Raw genomic sequence first — 18958 nt, forward strand, 5'->3', positions numbered from 1 at the left:
AATAGCATTGATGAAAGAAATTGAGGACAACACAAACAAATGGAAAGATATACTATGGTCATGGATTGGAAGAATTAATAGCATTAAAATGTCCATGTTATCCTAAGCAAACTACAGATTCAATGCAATCCCTATCAAAATGCCAATATCATTTTTCACAGAACTAAAATTTGTATGGAACCACAAAGACCCCAAATAGCCAGCCACTCAGTCCTGAGAAAGAAGTACAAAGCTGAAGGTTATCTCAATCCCGGATTTCAAGATACACTACAAAACTATAATAATAAAAACTGTGTGGTAGGCGCACAGAGACACAGAGATCAAAAGAACAGAACACAAAGACCAGAAATAAACTCATGGTTGTATAGTCAATTAACTTACAACAAATGAGGCAAGAATTTATAATGGGGAAAAGACAGTCTCTTCAATAAATGATGTGGGGAAAACTGAACCCCTTGCTTACATCACACACAAAAATTAACTGAAATGGATTAAAGACCTGTGAAACCTGAATTGATAAAACTCCTAAAAGAAAACAGGCAGTAATCTCTTTGATATTAGCCTTAGCAACATTTTTCTAGATATGTGTCCTCAGGCAAGGGGAACAAAAGCAAAAATAATCAGGACTACACCGAAATACAAAGTATTTGCACAGCAAAGGAAACCATCAAAACAAAAAGGTAACCTATTGAAGATATTTACAAATGATATATCTGATAAGGGGTTAATATCCAAGATACATAAAGAACTTCTACAATTCAACACCAAAAAACCCAAACAACCTGATTTAAAAATGGGAAGAATATCTGACTAGCCATTTTTCCAAAGACATACAGATGGCCAACAGACGCCATCTGTAAGATGCTCAGCATCAGCAAGCATTAGGAAATGCAAATCAAAACCACAATGAGCTATCACTTTGCACAGGTTAGAATAACTACTATCAGAAAGACAAGAAATAACAAGTGTTGGTGAGAATGGAGAAAAGGTAACCCTCATGTACTGCTGGTGGGAATGTAAACTGGTGCAGCCACTGTGGAAAATAGTATGGAGGTTCCCCCCAAAATTAAAAATAGAACTATCATACGATCCAGTAATTCCACTGCTGGATATTTATCCAAAGAAAACAAAGACACTAATTTGAAAAGATACATGTACTCCTTTGTTTACTGCAGCATTATTTACAATAGCAAAGAAGCAACCCAAGTGTTCATTGACTGAGGGATGGATAAAGAAGATGAGGTGTGTGTATACACACACACACACACACACACACACACACACTGGAGTATTACTAGGCCATAAAAAAGAATGACACCTTGCCATTTCTGACAACATGGGCCAGACCTAGGGGGAATTACGTTAAGTGAAATAAGACATGGATAACACAAATACCATATTACTTCACTTAAATGTGGAGTCTAAAAAACAAAACCAATGAACAAATAAACAAGCAGAAACAGATTCTTATATACAGAGAACTGGTAGTTGCCAGAGGGGAGGTGGGTCAGAGGATGGGTAAACAGGATGCAGAGATAGAAACTTTCAGTTACAAAATAAATACAATATGGAGATGAAAAAGTACAGCATAGGATACACAGTCAATCATTCAAAAAAAATTTTTAGGGCAGCCCGGATGGCTCAGCAATTTAGCACCACCTTCAGTCCAGGGCGTGATCCCGGAGACACAGGATGGAGTCCCATATCAGGCTCCCTGCATGGAGCCTGCTTCTCCCTCTGCCTGTGTCTCTGCCTCTCTCTCTCTCTCTGAAAAAAAAAATTTTTTTTTTAAGATTTTATTTATTTTTTTAAAGAGAGCACAAATAAACCAGGGGAGGCACAGAGGGATAGTGAGAGGGAGAGAGAATCTCAAGTAGACTCCACCCTGAGCAGAGAGCTTCACACAGGGCTTGATCTGAGATTATAACCTGAGCCGAAATCAAGAGTAGGTCCCTTAACCAAGTGAACCACCCAGCTGCCCTCCGTCAATCATTTCTTAACAATGTTCTTGGTGACTATACTTATCTTGATGAGCACTGAATAATATATAGAATTATCTAATCAATATGGTGTACACTTTAAGGTAGTATAACATTGTATGCCAATTATGCATAAGTAAATAATAATAAATGTTAAAGAAAAAGTTTTATAGGGAATGAAATATATAGGTGTCCTTAGGTCCTGGTGATAATTAATGGAGAAAGGAGGGTCTCCTGACTATAGCCCCATCCCAGACCAGCATAGACTATGTCAGATCTCTCTTGGAGATCAGAAATTAAGAAATCTGGATGATTTTCTGTTTGAAAGCCCTCACCACTCTCTCAATAGCTTCATTTAATCCTCCAATAATTTTTTTGAGCACTACCCCTGTGGAAAGGAAGTGTGTGTGCAAGGCATGCCATGTTGTCCCTATGATGTGCATATCATAGCCATTGTACTTGTCATCCATCCTGTGGTAGGGGGGCTGCTCTCGCCTGAGTGGGGGCTGAACACTGAAAGCTCAAATGTCTAGCAGGACAGGGCTGGCTAAGTACAAAGCAGAATATTTATAGGATGACACAGGTATAACAGCCAAGGGCAATGAGCAAGATCTCTGCTTCTCAATGTGGGTAGAGTTGAAAAGAAAGTGGTGTAAACACTAGGTTTCTGAATAACGAGCATATTGCACCATTTTTTTTTTTTTTGCTGAGTACTTTTATATGTATACAAACCCACCATATATATATCTAAAATGACTGTGCAGAGAGAGACCTCAGCTTGTATGTCTCTGTTTCGTCAAGGGCCAGTGAAGAGCTCGATGCTTAATAGGTGCTCAGTAAATGTGAGCCAGACAGATGGCAGCACCAGGTGACCAGTAGGGCCTTGTCTTGGAGTAATGGATCTGGGCCTCTCCAGGGGCTTCAGTGAGATTCCTCCTACACTGACTCTCCCTCCCCCTCCCACCCGTCCCACCCCCAGCAGAGCCCTGACCGCACAGCTCCATTCTAGTGGTGGTTGCTCCTGGCCTATCCACTCCCTCCTCAGACCCAGACTCAGCCTGCTCTCTGTTCCCCTGTTCTCCTGGGGACTGGGCCATGAATGACTCAGCGGGCCAGTTCTCCGTGCCAGGTTCTGAACCTCTGGGGCTCCCAGAACATTAGCATCTGCGGCCTCTCAGGGCTCATTGCTGCAAGCTGGTGCCCTCGTTTGCTCTCTAAGGGCACGACTGTGAACTAGGTTCCCCCACTGTGGCCTGCTTCCTACAGGCCGAGGGTGCCAGCAATGGGAATGAATGAATTATGCACTGTAGCAAATGGTTGGCCCAGAGTGTCAGGAACATCTGCACAGATGTTGTAGAAGAATGGCAGGTGGAAACGTGTCGGAGGGCTGAAAAACAACCGAAAAGCTCACTGCAACGCCAGACACACCGACCTACCCGAAGGACTAACAACCAGTTACTTCTTTCTCAACAGGCCTCCAGAAGTGTATATGATCTATCCCAATCTTTCTAGGTTTCTGAGGTTTGCAGTCTCCAAAGCGGGGCTCTAGCCAGAGCAGTGTAAAGGGTCCAGTGCGAGATTGCCCGGGTCTGGACTGAGTATCTGGTGACTGTACAAGCAAAAACCTCTGCGTGCCTCGGTTTCCTCACTTGTGAAACAGTGAAAAGTGATAGAGTGGCACTTACAGAAATGCCTTGGGGATTCGAAGAGAGAAGTCTTGTAAAGGCTGAGGGATGGTGAATGCATAGGCTCTTAATTGTGCTGGCTTTTACTGCAGGTGCTCCCCCCTCCAATGGCCCTGCACCCGTTACTCTAAATCTCAATGGACTAATCTGCAAAATGGGGAGGACAATAATGTTCTGGATGAGATGAGAAGGTTAAACTGGTACAATCTGTGGTTCGTGTCGTGGGAGTTTGCGCAGACTCCTCCAAATAGGGATACTCTGGGGCCAACCCGCCGGGGCCCGCCACTCGGTGCACGGTGCGAGGACACCTCCAGCCTGAGGAGCCCAGGCCCCAGTACCCGACCCGAACCCCCAGAACCCCTTTTCTTCAAGAGACGTGGCCGTGGGTTCATCTGGGTGACGGGGGAAGCCCGCGGAGGTCGAGGGGTCCCCACCGTCGGAGCGGGGCCCGCGTGCCCTTGGGGGTCGGGGACGCCGCGGCCGCAGTCCTCGTTATTCCAGGAAAAAGAAACAGAAAATACTGCAAAGGAGGTTATCTCCCCGCCGGCTTCCGGCTCTGATAACGCCCGGCCGCGCGGGGCCGCAGCGGGCACCTCGGAGCGCCCCGGGGCGCGGGCGGAGAGCCTCGGCTCAGCGGGTGCCCCCGCCGCCGTCGGCGCCCCAGGGAACGCGCCCGCCCCTCGCCCGGGCCCCGAGGTGGGCCAGGGCCTGTGGCTGCCGGCCGCGACGCGGGGACCCGCCCGCAGCTCCGTGCGCCCCAGAGCTCCGCGGCCCCCGCCGCCCCTCCCGCGCCCCGCCGCCGCTCCCTGGCTCCCGGGGCCGCGCCGGCGCTCCGTGCGCCCCAGCCGCCCCCGAGCCCCCCGCCCCCTGCGGCCGTGCGAGTCCCGCCGCCCCCCGAGCCCCCCGAGCTCCCCGGGCCCCCCGCCGCGCCCCGAGCTCCCCGGGCCCCCTCGAGCTCCCCGGGCCCCCCGCCGCGCCCCGAGCTCCCCGGGCCCCACGCCGCGCCCCGAGCCCCCCGGGCCCCCCCCCGAGCTCCCCGGGCCCCCCGCCGCGCCCCGAGCTCCCCGAGCCCCCTCGAGCTCCCCGGGCCCCCAGCCGCACCCCGAGCCCCCCGGGCCCCCGGCCGCGCCCCGAGCCCCCCGGGCCCCCCGCCGCCCCGCGCTTACCTTGCAGAGCCCGCGCCGCCGCCAGGCAGAGGGCGAGGAGCCCCAGGGCCAAGCCGCAGGGCTGCCTAGTCCCGCGCGGCGGAGGCCTCATGGGCGATCCCTGGGCCGCTCGGGCCGGGCACGGGCTCCCAGGCTGCGGCGCCCTCCCGCCTGGCCCTCCTCCCCGCGCAGGTCCCCGCGGCCAACCGCGGAGGAGCCGGCCGGCCTGCGCTGGAGCCGGTTCCCAAGAAGCGGGAAGCAAGGAGGAGAGACCGAGGGAAGGGGAAGCGGCGGGAATGCACACACTCAGGAGTAAATAATGGCAAATAATGAGCTGTCTGCTTCCGTTCACACCCAGTTTACTAGTATCGATTCCAGATTCGGCTGGTTGCTGGATGGCGGGAGGGAGGGGAAGTACCGGCTGTGGCTGCTGCCCGAGGACCAGTAGAGACCATCTGATGGCTCTGTGGGCGAGGAGAAGGCTTTTTGAAAGTGAAGTGACAAACTGGTGAGAAGGGTGACAAGGGAGTCTCAGGCTGCTCTGGGTGAAGCCATTGGATAGTAGTGATATCCACCCACCATCCATCATCTACCCATCCATCCATCCATCCAGGCCTCTAGCTGCCATTCGCCCATCCATCAGCCTTCCATCCATCCACCCATCCATCCAGCAGTCCATCCACCTCCATCCCCCCACCCATCCATCCCTCTCTCTCTCCAAGTGTTCACTGACAGCCTCCTTGTTTGCACAAGGACTGGCACATAGTAGATACTCAGAGAGCATGGAGGAAATGTTTGAACCAGTAGTGTTTGGTTCAGGGATGCGCACATTGGGCCCTCCAAGTCTGTGCTTGGATTGCTAAAATCAGAGGATACAAACCTGGGAATACTGGAGGAGCATCTTGCCTGTCACGTGGAGAGGCCCTGAATTAAGAATGAAGCCAAGACGACACAAACTGAGCCACAGAGAACCACCAAGAGAGATTGAGCCCTAATGACATGGTTTGAGCTCTGGGATTCTGTACACTTGCCTTTGCCACTAATGAGCAAGTAAACGATCTCTCTTGACTGGAAAAATTTAAGTTAGATTTCTATGACATAGGATTGAAAAAAATGTCTTGACTAATAAAAGTGATCTTGACACTTTTCTGTTTTCTTTATTCCACATATGGGGATTTAGAAATCATTTATATATGTTTCTCTGTCAAACTTTCATCAAATCTGCCTTTGTACTGGGTAGTGTGCTAGGCTCTGCAGCTCCAGAGATGAATATCATGGCTCCTAGTCCCAAGAAATTCACAATCTAAGTAGAGACCTGGAGACTGAATGATCCAAATTGGGAAAGATGTCCAGGTATGAGGACTCTTCCTGCTGAGGCCAAGACCCAAACTGGCTCTTTTGCTCACTGCTGCATACCTGGCACCCGGCACATGGTAGGTACCTAATAGCTATTTGTTAAATGAATATAGGAATGAGAAAAACTGAAGTCTGAGAAATTTGAGAGAGAAGGATTTCATGACATCAAGAGCTGTGAAAAGCCTAGAGTGACCCAGTAATGCTGCGAGTTTATCTCCTGACTCTGTCACCTACCAGTTCTCTGGCCACGGAGACATGACATCAACTCTCTGGACCTCTGATGGGACCAGACTGTGCCAGAAACGGGCAACCCTGTCTGCACATTAGAAATAAAGCATCATGGCTTGGGTGTCCTTCCGGTTCAATTGAATCAGATGTTCCAGGGGTGGGGCCTGCACATTAGTGTTTTTTGAAAACTCTGAGTGATTCTGATGTGCAGCCAAGGCAGAAAACCACTGCTCTAGATTAGTTTGAAGCTTCTTCTGGTCACGCTCGATGACACTTAGATCTGAGATTGTCAGATCCTTTCTGTAGAGTAGGATTGTGTAGAGCAGGGAGATAGTAGGAGTCCATTTAAGTCTTGATTATATTGACCATTTTATTCCCCTTCTCTGTTCCTTTATTCCTCTCTCCCTCTCTCTCTCTTTTAAATGTTTTATTTATTTATTCATGAGAGACACGGAGAGAGAGGCAGAGACACAGGCAGAGGGAGAAGCAGGCTCACTGCGGGGAGCCCAATGTGGGACTTGATCCCAGGATCCCGGGATCACGCCCCAAGCCGAAGGCAGACGCTCAACCATTGAGCCACCTAGGTCCCCTCTCTCTTTCAACAAATATCAGTTAAGGGCCTGCAAGATACAAGGGATGACATCAGTCTGGTTGAGGCAGAAAGGAAGGAGCAGGGAGGAAGACTGGAAAAGTAGATTGGGACTAAGACTTGGAACGTGCTTGTTTTTACTAAACTCAATATTGAGGGTGCTTGTTTCTGCTAAAAGTATATAATTCAAGATTCATACCTAATCTGATACATTGGCTCCTTCTTTGCCATCTTTGGCATATACTATAGCTCTCAGGTATTTGGTAACTTTTCTCACCAACCAACCATTCTGTTAAAAAAAAATCAACACCCACCAGTGCTATTTTCTCAAAATCTTTGGAACCCTTTTTTACTTCAAGAGAAACAAATTATGTTCTCATCTTTGAGAACAGTCCTGATTTTAAATATGCTATTCCATTGTTCCTGTCAGTACATATGAATTTGTGAGCCCATGTACCCTGGTGTTTGGTTCTGGAAAACTGATCACTACATTCAGATGATCTGTTAACTTCTTGCTTCTTTCATCTCTTATTGTTTCTTATGTATGGACCTTGTTATGGTGCCATGCAGGTGGCTGAGCTGGGAGGGGATGGAATGTTACAGTATACAAACTTTGTTAAAGTTTGTTCCTTGGAACTGGGTTTTTACCGTGCCATATAGCATACTAAAGCTCTTACGCTCCACTAGCTTGGTCCACACTGCCTGTACCATGCAGCTTGAGTGTAGCCTCTATGAACAGATGTTCCACTCTTAGCGTGTGAGCTTAGGCAAGGTATTCAACATTTCAGCAGTTCTCTTTTCTTTTCTTTTTTTCTTTTCTTTTTTTCTTTTTGTAAAAGATTTTATTTATTTATTCATGAGAGACACACACACAGAGAGAGAGAGAGAGAGACAGAGACAGAGACACAGGCAAGAGGGAGAAGCAGGCTCCATGCTGGGAGCCCGACATGGGACTAGATCCCCGGTCTCTAGGATCCCACCCTGGGCTGAAGGCGGCGCTAAACCGCTGTGCCACCCAGGCTGCCCCTCAGCAGTTTTCTTAACTGTAAAATGGGATTCCGATATTACTACTACTGATGCTGCTCTGAAGGTCAATAAGATACAGGTGAGAAGGGAGATGATTGCACAGAAAACCCTCGATCCATTATCACAATGTCCAGCTCATAATGGATGCATAATAGATGCTCACTAACTGAATAAATCTCCCCATGGTATTCATGCTTTTTAGCCTTGGGCTCAAAGATTATACTTCTAAAGGGCAGAGACCATTTTTTACAGATCTTCTATGGGTTGTCTCTTCCTGCACAGTGCTGGGCATATAAAAGGTGTTCAATAAATATGCAGTGGGGGCAATGTTGTGGATGGCAAAAAGTCTAACTTGAATTCTGGTCTTAGCTGTTCCATTACAGAAACGATTTAATATCACTGGGTCTCAGTTTCTTTGGTAAAAATAGGGTGTTAGCCCCAATATTTATAGCAGCAATGTCCACAATAGCCAATCTATGGGAAGAGCTGAGATGTCCATCAACAGATGAATGGATAAAGATGTAGTACATATATACAATGGAATATTACTCAGCCATCAGAAAGGATGAAATCATACCATTTACATCAACATAGATGAAACTGGAAGGTATTACACTAAGTGATATAAGTCAATCACAGAAAGACAATTATCACATGGCTTCACTCATATGAGGAATATAAAAAATAGCATAGAAGATCATAGGGGAAGGGAGAGAAAACTGAATGGGAAGAAATCAGAGGAAGACAAACCATGAGAGCCTCTTAACTATGGGAAACAAACTGGGGTTGCTGGAGGGGAGGCAGGTGGGGGGATGGGGTAACTGGATGACGGGCATTAAGGAGGGCATGTGATGTGATGAGCACTGGGTATTATGTGCAACTGATGAATTACTGAACTCTACATCTGAAACTAATGATGTTCTATGTGTTGGCTAATCGAATTTAAATTACAAAAAGAAAAAAAAATTGAGTGTAAGGCATTGAGTACATGGTCTGGAGCAGATGCCATGTGCTTAATCAGAATATGATCCACAGGAGATTTTCAATCAAATGTAACAAAACAAACATAAAAGTTAGACAAGCAAACAAAATGGTTTTCCTGAACTACCTGGCATTCGTGAGCTAGTTGGCACACAGAGTCCCACATTACCATGGTGTGCCCGGATGGGCTGGGTATCCCAGGTACAGGTGGGTGCTGGCTGTTCAAGTCTAATTCCAAAAAAAGCCAATGAAAAAGTCACAAAGCCAGGGCACTGTGAAGGAATGCTGCTAAAGTAAAACATGTGTGATCAAAGCTTATGAGTTGTATTTTTAAAATCACAATTTACCACCATGTTCAACAAAAATTACTGGGAACCATATGCCCCACAGAATTTTCTGATCTTGTGGACCATCACAGACAACACTGGTGTAGGAGCAATCTGCTCCAGCACAGAAAAGCATCTTATCACTGATGTCGTTTAGAATTGCTGGTGCCTGGGGATGATAAAAACTTTCAGGTGGGTCTTAATTCATTTTTAAATTCTCTTTAGACACTGAACCTCCTTGCATCAGGGGTCAGCCTCTCCCTGCCCCTGGTTCACAAGGGATTACAAATATTTGGTTGTCCTTGGACTTGATTCCTCTGGCTTCTTACAACCTGAACATCATTCTCATCTCAGCACAAACATCATTCTCTTTGAGAGGCTTCCAGTAGCCCTGTCCTACTGATCTTCACAGTCACTGTCCTGTATTTTAAAACCAACTCCACTGAGGTTTAATTGATATGCGGAGAAATGACATTGGGTGATTTGATGAGTTTTATTATATGGATCCACCCATGAAATAACCACCACGACCAAGACACAGATATTTCCATCACTCCCAAATTTCCTCTTTGCAGCCTGTCCGTCCTCCTCGCTGCCCTCAGCCCCGGGCAACCATTGGATTGTGTTTGTCAGGGCAGCAGATTCATTTGCATTCTCTAGAATGTTAAATAAAGAGAATCATACAGCGTGCAGTGTTTTGCTTTGTTTTGTTTTTGTTCTTACCCAGCATCATTTTGAGATTCTTTCATGTTGTTGTATGGGTCAGTGTTCCATTTCTTGTTATTCCACTGAAGGGCTAATCTGCAGTTGGTATATTCATTCACCCACTTATGAACATTTGGGTTATCTTCTGTTTTTGCTGGTTGACATCAGTCTGTTTTATTGTCTTCGTTGCCTAATCATTATCTGATATAATCTTTTGATATATTCTTTTTATTCATTTGTTTTTACATTTTTTACATTTTTATTTTTTCAGATTTTATTTTATTTTTTAAAAAGATTTTATTTATTTATTCATGAGAGACACACACAGAGAGAGGCAGATACATAGGCAGAGGGAGAAGCAGACTCCCTGCAAGGAGCCCGATGTGGGACTCAATCCCAGGCCCATGGGATCACAACCTGAATGGAAGGCAGATGCTCAACCACTGAGTCACCCAGATGCCTTCATTTTTAAAGGATTTTTTAAATCTTGTTTTTTGTTATTTTGGTTTTTTTAAGTCTAGTTGTTTAGGTGACTCCCTTCTTCTCCTGAGCTAAAACATAAAGGACCTTAGTCTATTGTTTTTCACTGCATCTTCAGTAGGGATGCAAGATAAGAGTTCATGAGTTAAATAATCCTAGGAATTTCAACACTGGGAGCATTCCTGAGTTCAAATACCAACTACGGGCATCATTAATTTTGTGACCTTGAGCAAATTGCCCCACCTCTGAATTTCAGTTACTTTATCTGTAAAATTTTTAATTAATTAATTAATTAATTAATTAATTTTAGAGAGGGGTGAGGGGCAGAGAGAGCAGGGAAGAGAGAATCTCAAGTAGACACCCTGCTGAGCAGGAAGCCCAATGCAGAGCTCCATCTCACCACCTGTGCTGAAAGCAACGGTGGGATGCTTAACCCACCACACCATCCAGGTGCCAGTCTTCATCTGTAAATTGAGCATTAATCATACTATCTCACAAAGTTTTCAGGGTACAGGTAGGTTACTAACAGTGAAAAGTCAGTGCCGTCCTAAGTGTCTCAGAAGTAAGAACTTGCTTAATCATTTAATCAAATAATCAATCAATCCCATGAGGAAAGGACTGTATCTTCCTACCCATTTCACAGATGAGGAAGTTGAGGCACAGAGTTAGTAACTGCCAGAGCTTCAACTTGCACTTAGGCTGTTTGGCTTATGAGACTTACCACTCCATTATTCTGCTTCTCTATGTTATCAAATGACATAATACGTGAAGTGCTCAGCACAGTACCTGACATATACCTGCCTCACAATAAATATGACTTTCTTTCTTCCTTAGGTATAAAGTCAGAGAGAAGGATGCCAAACATCCCACTATTTACCTATAATTCCAGAACCATAGGTGCAAAGTTGTAGCTTGTAAAATTCAATGTAATTTTGTAGATCGGGATGTATGGCATTATTTTCAACCTCTTCATAGTTTCTTAGTCTAAGACACGATCATAAGTACTGAGAAGGATGATAAGTTGACCAAGTAAATCAGTGTTACTATATTTTTCCAGTAAATTGATTGTGAACCCTTGCTTGTTTTTTTTTAAGATTTCATTTATTTATTTGACAGAGAGAGACAGCACAAGCAGGGGAGCCAGAGAAGGACAGAGAGAAGCAGGTTCCCTGCTGAGCAGGGAGCGGGAAGCAGGACTCAGTCTCAAGACTCCAGGATCAAGACCTGAGCTGAAGGCAAATGCTTAACCCACTGAGCAACCCGGGTGCCCTGATTGTGAACCCTTGTTTGTATGTGTGGCCTAGGAGACTCCTGAGACCCTTTGAAGGCAAGTGAGGGCTGGCCTGAGGGTGTCCAGGGTAGCACTGTAAGCAGCCTGTCAACAGGCACGATCAATGTCAAATGATTGGTGTGGGGGAGGTGCCACCCCTCAGGGGTGGGACAGCTATTTTCTGATTGGGACTATAAAGCACTTTACAAACAATAACTGTTTAGAAATATCCTTAGAGTCATAGCCTGTAAAGTCTATTTATAGCCTGTTATCTGAGTGGCCAATCTGGGAGAAGCCCTTCTCCAGGGCTGGAGGGAGGGGGAAACCAGCTGAGCTACTCACAGCAGCAGAGCTCAGCCTTTGTGGGGTGTGAACCCCCAGGAGGTAGGTGTTGGACAGGTGACTGAGGTATGGGGGATCTCCTGATCTTGGGGGACTTATACAAGCCATGCTCTGTCTTCTGTGAGAACTGGTTGAGGAGGAGAGGTTAACAAAGGAATCATTCTGCCTTTTGGCAGCTTCCAGTGTCATGGAGGCACAGGAGCTAACAAGACCAATGCCTTGCTATAGGATAATGTGTGAAGGAGTTTTAGGCATAGAGTATGGCACACTCGAGCGCAGATGGGACGGGAGATTGGGTGACAGGGGCATCAAATGTGGTTTCTTGGAGTAATTAAGTCTTGATTTTGACTAACATGTCCCTGGGCTGATTTCCTGGGTATAAGACCCATGCTCAGAGATCCTCATACTCTTGGATTAAAGTTCTGCTGTCACCATCTTGAAATTTCCTTTCTTTCTCTTTCTTTCTTTCTTTCTTTCTTTCTTTCTTTCTTTCTTTCTTTCTTTCTTTCTTTCTTTCTTTCTTTCTTTCTTTCTTTCTTTCAGAGACAGAGAGAGAGAGAGGCAGAGACACAGGCAGAAGGAGGAGCAGGCTCCATGCAGGAAGCCCGATGTGGGACTTGATCCTAGGACTCCAGGATCACGCCCTAGGCCAAAGGCCGGCACTAAACCGCTGAGCCACCAGGGTTGCCCACCATCTTGAAATTCTTAATAATTTTTTAATGAGGTCCCCTACCTGTTTATTTTGTACTGGGTCCCACAAATTCCATCCTGATCATCCCTTATCAGGTTACTTCCATCACTGTTTTTCCTCCTAAATAGGCTTCTCCTTTTTAGATTTTTTTCATCTCACCAAAAAACATCAGCTTCTTCCCAACCCCCTGGACTTGAAAACTTGAGGAGGCTGTCACCTTGGTGTCACCCTCCACACCCAGAAAATTGCCAAGACCTGAGAAGTATTCCTTTAAATGCCTCACATCCCCCTGCTGCTCACTGTTTCTGGAGCCATCTATGTGGTCCAATCTCTTGGCTTTGGCATGGAGTCCCTAGACCCCTGTTACTTGGGATGGTCTAGGAATCGTTGGTATCATCATAAACTGGACCTTGTTGGAAATGCAAAACCTTGAGCCCCACTCTAGATCTATGTTTTGACAAAATACTTACATGATTCCTATGCATTTTAAAGTTTGAGAAGAAGCTCAGTCAGCAGACTCTGGCTATGTTTTGGAATCACCTAGAGAAACTTAAAAACTACCAATGATTGGGTTCTAACCTTAGAGATTCTGATTTAGCTAACATTACTATTTTTTTTTCAAGCCCCTTTTTCCCACTTGTTTTAATCTATTGCTGGGCAACAAATTGCCCTAGCTCTTAGTGGCTTGAAACAACACATATCTGGGGCACCTGGGTCGTTCAGTCAGTTAAGCATCTGCCTTCAGCTCAGGTCATGATCCTGGGGTCCCGGGATTGAGCCCCACATTGGGCTCCATGATCAATAGGGAGTCTGCTTCTCCCTCTGCCCCTCCCTCTGCTCATGCTCTCTCTCTCTCTCTCTCTCTCTCTCAAATAAATAAATAAATAAATTTTTTTAAAGCCTCATATATTTATTATCTCACAGTTTCTATATTCTATATATCCTCTGCTTCAGAGTCTCCCACTAAGTTGCTGTTTAGGTCTTGGTCCAGGGTCTCCCAGAAGACTGCAGTCAAGGTCCAACAAACAGGATCTGTTTCCAAGCTTACTCACTACCTTATAGGCACCTGCAATAAGGTCTCAAGTTTCTTCTTGGCTGTTGGCTGGAGGCCACTCTCAGTTCTTAGCACTTGGGCCTCTCCAACACAGAAGCTTCCTTCATTAAAGCGCATGAGAGAGAATCTGCTAGCAAGACGGAAGTCACAGTTGTTTCTAACCTATTCACGGAAATGACATTCCATTGCCTATGCCATATTCTGTTCATTACAAACAAGCCACTAGGTCCCCCCCACATTCAGAGGGAGTGGATTTATAAGGGCATGCCTGCCAGAGGTGGGGATCACTGGGGCTATCTTGGAAGTCTGCCTACACCCTCAGTGACCCCAATATGTACCAGGGTTGGGAACGATTGTTCTAGAACAGGGTTGTCAAGAAGCCCTTCCCTCATCTCAACTCAGATGAAACATGAAAGGAAGCTGGAGGATGAAAGGGAGTTCAAGGTTATATTTAGGCTCTATGGGAATGGTGTGATAACAGAAGAATGCTGTCTGTGGAGGTCAAGGGATGAGGCAAATATGGAATATGCCATCCCTGGTCTAGACTCTGCCAACCCAAACACAGACTTTGGGAGCAGATTAGTAACCCTCTCCGGGATCCTCCAGTCCTCCAACAATAATAATTTCTTTCTACTTTGTTTGCCACATCCGTTGTTTTAAGTCCAATTGTAGGTCTTTCCTCAAAGAATATTGTAAATAATAGCTAACACTTTTTGAGGGCTTACTAAATGCCAGGCATTATTCTAAGTGCTTTACAACTAAGACCCCATTTAACCTCACAACAATGTAGTGAGGGGAGTTACTCTTAATACCGACACTTCCAACGAGGAAATTTAAAAGAGAAAGGTTCTTATTTATCATTTAGAAAAGGAGAGAGATGTGTGGGCAGGGCAGAGGGAGAGGGATAGAATCTTAAGCAGTCTCCACATTCAGCAAGGAGCCCACTGTGGGGATCAACCTCATGACCCTGAGATCATGACCTGAGCCAAAATCAAGAGTCAGATGCTTAACCAACTGAGCCACCCAGGTGCCCTGAAGCAGAGAAAGATTAAATAACCTGCCTTGTTCACAAAATGTAAGTGGTGGGCCTGAAATTCAAACTCATGGATGGTCTGGCCTCCGGAGTACCTGCTCTTAAACTACTTTTTTAATGTAAAATAACTTCAGTATCTATACTTTTCCATTTATGTTTGTCATGACATTACCATTTGTAAAATGAAAAATTGGAAATGATATACCTGTCCAGCAACAGGAAAATGGTGAGGCACATCATGAAGCATCTTTATGATAACCTATTACACCTATTAAAAGGCATGCTTTTCAAAGAATTTTGAAGACGTTAGCAAATGAGCAAAAATGATGTTAAGGGAAAAAGAACTGTATACAACATTTAACCATGATTAGGAAAATAGATCTGTATATGAATAGAGTAAGTGAAAATATAGTGGTATTTTTCTGCACATTATATAATGATGGGTGATTTTTAAAAAATGAACATAAATCATACATGGTAGAGTGCCCAAATCTTAAGTGTCTAGGTCAATGAAGTGTGAGAACTATATATGCCTGTTTTCACTGCCATCCACAATGATAGAACCTTTCTCTCATCTGATGAAGTTACTTCATGCCCTTGTCTCCCTGCCAGTCCCACACCCCACCCGTAGTCTTATTTTATCACAGATTAGTTTAGTTTTTTTTTTTTTTTTTGAGAGAGAGACAGAGAGAGAGAGTGAGTGTGAGAGGAGTTGAGGAGGGATAGGAAGGGCAGAGGGAGAAGGAGAGAATCTCCTCACTTAGCACAGAGCCTGACGTGGGGCTCAATCTTACGACCTCGAGATCATAACCTGAGCTGATGTCAAGAGTCAGACGCTTAACCAACTGAGCCACCCAGGTGCCCCACAGTAGATTAGTTTTAATGACATGGAAAAATGGCCCTCTGTTTCAGAGTCTCACAAAGCTGCAGTCAAGGTCAACTGCAACAATTTGTCTGTTTTTGAATTTCATATAAATGAAATCATATTCCTTTGTGTTTGGCTTCTTTCACTCAACATAACATTTTAGAGATTGTTATGTTGCACATTCCTTTTTATTGCTGAGTTGTAGTCCATTGTATGAATATACCATGATTGTTTCTCCATTTTCTTATTGATGGACATTTGGGTATTTTCCAGATTTTTGCTATTATGAATAAAACTGCTGTGGATATTCGTGTTTTGTTTTTATGTGAGAATAGTTTTTTACTTCTCTTGGGTATATACCCAAGGGTGGAATGGTTAGGTTATGGAGCAGATGTATGTTGAATTTATGAGAAAAGAAAAGGACAGATTTCCAATAGGGTTGTAACATTTTACATCCCCACCAGCAATGTATGGAAATTCCAGTTGCTTCTACATCCTTGCAAAATTTGGTCAAGTCCAATTTTTAGCAGTCCTATGGGTATAAAATGAGATCTTGTATTTTGAGGAGGTAGGGAGGACTCCTTTTCATTCTGGTTTCAAGTTACTGATAGATAATTCAAATACCTTCCCAGATTCCTCTGATCAGCCTCCTCTGTATGTTCCATGTTCATCTAGAACTGAACTTTCTTGTGTGCCCTGAACCATTCATGCTTTTCTGTCCCCATAATGGTTGCAGATTGAAGGTGAGGAGTTGGGGTGGGGAAGGTGAGGAGCAAGAGGACAACCCAGAAAGGGAGACAGGATATATACAAAAGGATAGAAAGAGGCAAACTGGCAGAAAGATGGAAATTAACAAAGATGAGAAGGAGTGACCGTGGAGGAAAAGAGGTAGGCACGGGATAGAGGAGGAGAGGGACAATGAGAAAGCAGAAAAAGTGATTAAGAGTATGAAGAGGTATGTGTGGGGGAGGGGGCAAAAATAAAGTGAAAAGGGGGCAAGGAAGGGAAGGAAAGATACAGATGGGAGATGGAGGAAGGGAGGAGGCCAACAGGAGGGAGAGAAGCCAAATCCTTCCCATGCTACCTATCCAGCCGGCATCCTTGGAGCACCAAGATCAGAGGGAAGGGCACTTGCCAGGGAGATCTGCCTGTTTGATGGGCTGACATTCAAGAAGCAGAGTTGAACTGTGCTGAGAGCATCCCTCATTAATATCAGAGGACCCAGTGAGCCCTAATGGCCCTGAAGCCTATAGGCTGCAAAGGGACTGGAGTGCTACCATTGAGGATTGGGCACATGTCAGGCTGTGCTCATCTCATCATAGAAATGGCATCACCCTGGGCCACCCTGGAGGCTGATGCCAGTCCAGAGACTAGAGACTGCTGAGCCATCTGGAGGAGAAGGGGTAGTTTGCTTGGGGTGATGAAAACATGATGAGTCCAGTTCCCTCTCCTTGGGCCACCAGAGTGACAAGGAACCCCTGGGAGTATAGCTAATGGTCAGAGAAGAAGCTTACAGCAGCTGTTATTTAAGAAATGATCAGTCCTTTGGGTTCATTCGGTCAGATAACAGACACTGGAACTTGTCTGGATCCCACCTGGCCTCAAAAAGCTCAAAGTCTAGTCACTAGGAGATGACAGTAAATGAAATTACCAGTAAGACTGAAATATGTCTAATAAGAAATAAATACTGTAGCTCCTGTCAAATGTCAGGGCAAATGTTCTTTGCACAGGGATTGAACACATGGTAGACTAGATATCCAATTTAGTCTTTTTCTTTTTTTTTTTTAAGATTTTATTTATTTATTCATGAGAGACACACAGAGAGAGAAGCAGAGACACAGGCAGAGGAAGATGCAGGCTCCACACAGGGCGTCTGTTGTGGAACTGTTGTGCCCAAGATCGCGAATCCGAGAAACCACCAAGGAGCCGACAGCGATGCAAGCACAGGAGGGTTTGTTTATAAGCTCGAGCTTGGGTCCAAGTGTACGCGACACAGCGGAGCAGGGACTTGGACCTCGAAGTGGGTTACAGCTGGGTTTTTTATAGGCTGGTCTAGGGGATTTTCAGAAGGGGTGGAGGAATTTCTCAAGTTCTGTTTACATTTTGATATGGGGCTTTCAAGGGCATCGAGCCCTGTTCTCATTCTAAGTGGGACTCTCTACCACGGGCATGGGCTCTGTTGTCTTTCTGATATGGGATTACCTGCCAAGGACATGGAGGACATGCTGCAGTTTTTCCCGTAAAGTTCAGCTCTTATTCCCAGGGGCCTACGGTGGCTGTACTTGTGCTAATGCTAAACTTGAGGTGGAATGGCCTTAATTTTCTCGGCCTCCACAGGACTTGATCCCGGGACTCCAGGATGACATCCTCAGCTGAAGGCAGATGCTAAACTGCCGAGCCACCCAGATGTCCCTCAATCCAGTCTTATTAAATGAATCGCTGATTACATTTCACTCAAAAAAAAAAAAAAAAAGCAATACTCACCAGAAAATACTCTGAGCTGCTGTTGTTCTCACTGGTACCTTAATACAAACTTATTCCTGTTCTTTTTTGCTGATATTTATAAATCACATTACCTCCATTCTGTGAGGTGGGCAGGGCTAGAACTGAGGGTCCGACAGGCTGAGCGTTGTGCCCAATTGAACTACTCATGCCACATCTGGAATGCAGGGCTCCACAGCTCACCCAGGGCTCATTCTGTTGCTCTACGTGGCCATCCTCACGCCCAGTAATGGCTAATGGATGGTGCCTCTGAGGCAGGTGGGGTTGTTGGGAGGAGGACTGATGGTGGTGGGGGTGGGAACTATGTGCTCGAACTAATGTAGTGGCTTGATATAAATTATTTCATTTAACTGTGACAACAACCTTTTGAGGCAGGAATTATTATTATTATTTTTTAAAGATTTTATTTATTTATTCGTGAGAGACAGAGAGAGAAAGGCAGAGACACAGGCAGAGGGAGAAGCAGGTTCCCTGCGGGGAGCCCGACACAGGATTCGATCCCAGGACTCTGGGATCACACCCTGAGCCAAAGGCAGGTGCTCAACCAGTGACTCACCCAGGTGCCTTGAGGTAGGAGTTATTATCTCCATTTTAGAGATAAGGAAAAATCAACTAACTTATCCAAGGTCAGAGCTGGGATTCAAATCAGATCCACTGCACTTTAATGCTCACATATTTTTTTTCCCCAGTGCCTCATAGTT

General features: G+C 45.4%; 1 protein-coding gene across 2 annotated transcripts in view; it reads right to left on the reverse strand.

Annotated features, from left to right (window-relative positions):
- Window positions 1–5439, reverse strand: part of VSTM5 (V-set and transmembrane domain containing 5) — a 32223-nt gene extending 26784 nt beyond the window's left edge. Inside the window, exon 1 of one of the 2 annotated variants that reach the window (XM_077867467.1) lies at window positions 5116–5439. In XM_077867467.1, coding sequence (XP_077723593.1) covers window positions 5116–5398 — 283 coding nt within the window. In that variant the 5' untranslated portion in view covers window positions 5399–5439. The other variant, XM_077867468.1, reaches the window with a different exon arrangement.
- Window positions 5440–18958: the final 13519 nt, after the last annotated feature.

This window comes from Canis aureus, chromosome 23 (genome assembly GCF_053574225.1).
Source record: "Canis aureus isolate CA01 chromosome 23, VMU_Caureus_v.1.0, whole genome shotgun sequence".
Taxonomy (NCBI): Eukaryota; Metazoa; Chordata; class Mammalia; order Carnivora; family Canidae; genus Canis; species Canis aureus.